General features: G+C 40.1%; 1 protein-coding gene across 8 annotated transcripts in view; it reads right to left on the bottom strand.

Annotated features, from left to right (window-relative positions):
* Positions 1-6,000, bottom strand: part of LOC310951821 (cyclin-dependent kinase 17-like) — a 44,980-nt gene that overhangs the window by 15,907 nt on the left and 23,073 nt on the right. For all 8 annotated transcript variants that reach the window (XR_014593352.1, XR_014593353.1, XM_083920243.1 and 5 more), the window contains 2 exons: positions 5,804-5,937; positions 1,899-2,024 (listed from right to left, as the gene is read on the bottom strand). Coding sequence is in view for 6 of the 8 variants with exons in the window: in XM_083920243.1 (XP_083776369.1) it covers positions 1,899-2,024; positions 5,804-5,937 (260 nt within the window). In the remaining 2 variants the exon portion in view is untranslated. The remainder of the gene's footprint in view (positions 1-1,898; positions 2,025-5,803; positions 5,938-6,000) is intronic.

Genomic DNA, 6,000 nt, shown 5'->3' with positions numbered 1-6,000 from the left:
CAAATTTCTTGTTAGTTTCAGCTACAGGTTCTCAAACTGACCTAAGGGGCAGTTAAACTCTTTGAGGAATGTGTAAAAGCCCTGTCCTAATTAGCTCCAGCTCAGGGTGAGTCCAAAGTAGGCCTGAGATATTCTAAGTGCAAATAGTGTACTACACAGACAAAAATATATTTCTGCAAGGGTGCACAACACTAAATATAGTAAACAATATTAACTTCTCTAAAAAAAACAATCTAGCTGTGCTGTAGCTTCCTATATACACTCAGCAGGAGGCAAATTACACCTTTCCTTTCCTGCTCTTCAACCAAAAGCTAGCAATTCAGTCAGAGGGTAAATACAGGTATATTCAGACAAACAGTATGAGGGAAAAAAAATGCTTTTTCTTAACATTTAATCCTGTAAAAATGTAGCAGATACACAAAATACAAGTAAGAACCTGAAAATGAGCATAGTATTTCCCCTTTAAAATTCTCTAGTCATTCCTTCCTGCATCTTTCCCTCCCTCTTCCTCACTCTCTGGCTCATTTCAAGGTGTCCCGGTGTGTAATCCTTGTCAGGAGAGGAGCTGCAGCAGATGAGTCTGAAACTGCTGCTGAATTATTGATTGACCTATTACATCACATGCATACAATAACAACCCTAAAGGTACACAGCTACACACAAGTGGACAGACCCAACATGTTAGCAAATGTCCGCTACTCATTTACATTGTGAAGACACAAATTCTAACCCCTTCTTCTCACCCACCCTTACATAATAGACCTCTCTTCTTCCCTACAAACCTCGGTTCAAAGATTCTTTCCTTTCATCTCTTTGAAACTCCTGCAGAAAAGCTGCGTCATTAAATCGCTTCAAGCTGAGAGCCGGATGCAGGGCACCATGTTCAATAATTACAGCAAAAAAACAGTTGATGGAGGGCAAATTCTTTCGGTTAGTAAGCTTTGGGTAATCGTTTTTAAAGTTAAATGTATTAGTAAAGCAGGCTGACAGAAAGTCTCAGCAAGAATGGGTGAAACTGAGTGCAGTGCACTCTCGCTTTATGAGTAAAATCGAATAAACTCTGACCAATAAAAAAAAAACACGTAAAAGAGCAAGAGTACTTGAGCAGCAACACAAAGGGGTTTAAAGGCACAGTCTGCATATTCATGAATATCTGCCTATTTCTATCCATCATCCCACTCTGTCCATCTTGTAACAAAAGATCATCGGCTGCCCTCTCCCCTCCTTGATGGAAAGAGAAATAGAAATCCTATTTATTCTTTTTATGGATATGTATATATCGCCGCAGAACTGTGCACCTTAGCCCCCTACCCCCCTTTGTTTTGTTTTTTTGCTCTATTTATTACATTCTATATTGTATTCTTATATTCTACAAACATGTCTGCACTGAGAAGGAGCTGCTTTTAATCACATTATACATGTGTATAGTGACAATAAAAGGCGTTCTGATTCTGAAACCCCTCCTCTCTGTCCTACCCCCAGTTTCATACCCATAATGCTCTTGGCCTGGATACATAATACAGAATTAATTCATAATTCATCCCCCTACTGAGCCATTGTAAGCTCTATAGCCTAACTCTTAACAAAGGTGTTTAAAATGAGTCTACGTTTGTGTGTTTTCGGTGGGTGAGTGTGTCAGAGGTTATAAATGGCCTCAGTCAACCATTTTACTTGTGCACAGTAGCAGTGAAAGTTCACATTACTTTTGTTTCAAAACAAAGCAGCAACAGCAAAAGAGCAGCACAAACCAAGCGGTGCTCACAAAAATACACATGCAGATGCTAAGAAGCAACCAAAACATCACCAAAGCAGCTGAATGATGCTACTGTAGTTTCAGCTGCTTCCCATACATATATACACAAATTTCAAATATACACACAGACACAATGAGCACTGACCAGTGAAGCGCGCCGTAACCTGCGGCTCATGGGCTTGTCAAAGGGCGGGCTGTTCATGGCAAACTTCTCCAAGTAGCCCTCCGGTAGCCTGATGTCAGCTGGGAGAGACAAACGTTTGTTTATATCCTGAAACACAGAGAGAGAGAGAGAGAGGAGGGGGGTTTAAGAGGAGGAAAAGGGGTTAGAAATATAAATCAGGCATGAATCAGGATAAAATATATCAGTCCGGTTTTTTTTTTTCTTAAATCTGTAACCCTATGACTTTTAAATGTTGTGTAATGTACTGTAATATTAAAAAATAAAATAAATAAAATAAGTGAAAATAATCAGTTATTTAAAAGAAGTTAAAATGCAAAACTGTGACATTCTTGTCTTTGTTATTACATTTGAACATCTCAAACAGGCTCAGCATTGACCAGTGTATTAACCAACCATCATCATCTTCATCCTCCCATTGTGTTACATTATGAGACATCATATTTCTTGGCCCTTTGACAACTTTTTTGACTAACTTTGCCTAAATTGATAATTGTGCTCTGGCAAATCTCTCTCAAGCTTTGGTTACCCTGCCTAATTTTGTGCCAACAACAGGTGCCAACTGCTGCTGTTGTGAAAGACGAATAATAATATGAACGAAATTCATGTCTAGTGGGACCAAATGAAAGCTCATAACAAGGCCACTACGTGATGGGACCTGTTCCAGGCAACTTCCTGGCAAGAAACAGGCTAATTTGTAGAATACACTGTCGACAGAGTGAAAAGTTTCTATTCTCATAAACTAATCTAGAAACATCTGGAACTGTTTTTAATATCAAACATGTTTGATACTTTCATCTCCTGGTCTTCTGCCTAGTGTAGTTGACTTCTGTTGGAGTTTGCGTACTGGTCTGTGTACTATTTGCCTGAGATGACAAGATTTTTATACATTATTTTGAGGATTACACTTTGATCATAACTTTTTTTTGTTATTGATAGATTTTACCGTGTAGACTGAATACCTCTGATCTACCTACTCCACATCAACTGGAATAACTTCCACTTCCACTTGAATACAATATGTGAGATGCTATTCTTCCCACAATGCATTGCCCCTATGGGTTATCCATGTAGGACACTGGCAAGGTGCCAATCATATGTTGTTTCCATGGCAGCGGTGGCTGGCTGCCCCATTACCAACAGCCCCACGGTACTGTATGTGTCCTGGATGTGTTATGTGTGTTTACATCTAAGCCTGTGTGTGGGAGGGGGGTAGAGATTGTATGTATGGCTGAAGATGAAAGGCAGAGGGATTTTACGCCTGTAATGGTTTTATCAACACTCATTGGCTAAGGTAACAACATGCAGTATTACATACAAGCCATCACCCTAAGGAAAGTCGATGCACAGTTTTCGACATACAGCCTGAAAACATATACTCACACACACTGAAAACGCTCTGCATGCTCTGCAGACTGCATAAGCAGGTCATGAAAAATAAGCTACAAACACATGCTCTACCATGAACTACAGACTTTGACCTGAGTAATTTACACATTTGTAAGCTCCAGTGAATGTGTGAATCATATAAGAGAAAATGCATGGAAGGCAAGCACCGCAATACCATGAGAATAAAAGACTAAAGCTGCATATTACCTCCAGAGAAATACTTATTTCTTCAGCTTTTCTACAAGTGTACTTTATATGTCATGCAAATCATAAAGCCAGTGACTTCTGATCACCAAAACAAACGTGAACTGTCCATAGTCCTTTTGAATAGGGCAACAATGGCCAAAATGACACCCATGCCCTCTTATACACTGGTTTAAATTGAATAAAGACCCACAAACAAACACATGTGTCCCCATACTCACAATGCAAAACAGCTCTAGTAGCTCCCTCATTGTCCTCCTTAAACGTGTCTTTCTATACATTCACACACATGCTTTTTCCACGATGCATGTCTCTGACCTGCCACATGACTGCACACACAGAGAGAGAGAGAGAGAGAGAGAGACCGAGAGTGAGAGAGAGACCGAGAGAGAGAGATAGAGAAAGATAGAGAGAGAGAGAGGCCGAGAGAGGGAGAGACCGAGAGAGACTGAGAGAAAGAGAAAGGCTGGCACTGTGGTAGAATGCCATCCACATGCTCAGAGGAGAAGGAGAAGGAAAAAGGAGGAGGAGGAGGGGGAAAGTAGGAGCAGAGAAGAGAGGATTGGGCAGATTCCTGAGGGGAGAAAGGCAGATGGGGGGAAGGGGTGAACGGAGGGGGGTGGCTGAGACGAAAAACATTGTTTTTTTTGGTGCTCTCGCATCGTCATTTTGTCCTCCATCTCTGCTTCTCCCTCCTCTCTCTTATCACCTCCTGAGCCCTGTTCCTCTGGATCTCCTCTTCCTTTGTCATACCAAGAATTATTCCTACATCAATGAATACTCTCTCACCCCAGCATTTTTCTCTCCTTCATACCCCCCCCCCCCCTTTCTCTCTGTGGTAAAAATGGTCTAAATTAGTCCCTTCCACTTTTCACAGCAGTCGGAGGCAGCAGCCTGTGTGTCCAGAGGCATTTTCTCTAATACAGCTGCCTAACTGTATGTTAAAGCTGGATCTGTATCATTCACTTTTCGAGTGAACAGTAGTCCATCACAGTATATAATCTAATTCCTGGATTCATATAATCCCATGACAAAAAAGTTAAGAAATACAGTGTCTCCCCTACCATTATATTAGGGGGGCGCCCCACCACGGCAACAGCACCCCCCACCCCCCTTGAAAATGAAGTTAATTTTATTTAATTATATTTTCTGAATAGCGTCAGAATACAACAGGAGTCATTTAAGGATACCTTTCCTAAAGAACAGCTCTATACCTTGTCCTTTTAGTAAAAAAACTAAGCAGCCTTATGTTATTGATCTTATTTGCACAACGTCATGTGAATTCTGTCTCTACATGGTTGCGTGTTTACAATTCTCAGAAAACGCGACAGCGTTGGAGATTCACTTGTTCCACGATAGTTTGTTAAATTGTTTGGGAAGAGTATTTAGTTTGAGAAGATGAAGATGATTCACTCCTACAAAAAACAACTAAAACAGATTTAAACGAACTGAAATTCTTTCTATATTTTATTGTGCTTGAAAGCGAAAAGTGATTTTTGATTTATCGTTGGACTGCTTCTGCTGGGGAACATTTTTTGGACCTTTGGACAATTATTTAAAATACATTTTCCGATGCAGAGTGAAGCTCATTGTGCCGTCGTTTTAGATTGCAAAAATTAAGGCTGCACAATATATTATCTTTTTTTATTTTCAACGTTGCTATGTCAACTTGCTCAATAAACACATCGAAAAGACTGTTATTGCACGCATGGATTTTTTTAGTTAGTTCAAATAGAGTATCAGTAGAAAATGCCATTTTAAAATGTAACTATCATTCATTTTTTATTGATGCCTTTTGTGTTCAGTTCAAATTGTTCAATAAAAGAATGTTGGAAATAACTTCCCTTCCGTTTTTTTGGATTCAACAGGCAATTTATTGCGTTTTAGCAGTAAACTGAAAGCAGCAAAACGGCAGTACTGAGTACACTTTAATATCAGCATATGTATCTCATGTAGTATCGTTATTGCGATATTCAACAATGCTTACTTGTCATGTCATGATCCAAGTTTCAAAGTTAACTCAAACCTAGTTTAGTATTACGGTACTGCAATCTATTTTTACGTATCGGCCGACAAATATACCGATACTGCTAAACAATATCTACAATAAACTAATATCAGCGGAAACATGGGCATCTAGCTCTACCATCTAAAACAATATATAGTCCTCTGCATTATATTCTCTATATAGTGTGTAGGGAATGCTGCATAGTGAAGGAGTAGGTGTGGACAGAGCGAAGGTGTAATCTGTGAGATGTGTCTCTGACTTCCCTTACCTCATTAGAAATGCGCCGATGGTGGTTGTTCCTCATACGGACCCTGACTGGACTCTGGACCTCATCAGAAGACGTCCCGGACGCCTGGTCGCTCTCCCCGTCTGAACCCATCTTCACATTTTCATGAACGATACCTACAACACAGAGACACAAAACGACTGTTATTGTCAGGAATTGCACTGTACCTCCATCCAACT

Source organism: Echiichthys vipera, assembly GCF_963691815.1.
Source record: "Echiichthys vipera genome assembly, chromosome: 9".
NCBI lineage: Eukaryota > Metazoa > Chordata > Actinopteri > Perciformes > Trachinidae > Echiichthys > Echiichthys vipera.
Note: the sequence above shows the minus strand (reverse complement) of the source record. Positions and strands in the feature narration are given on the sequence as shown.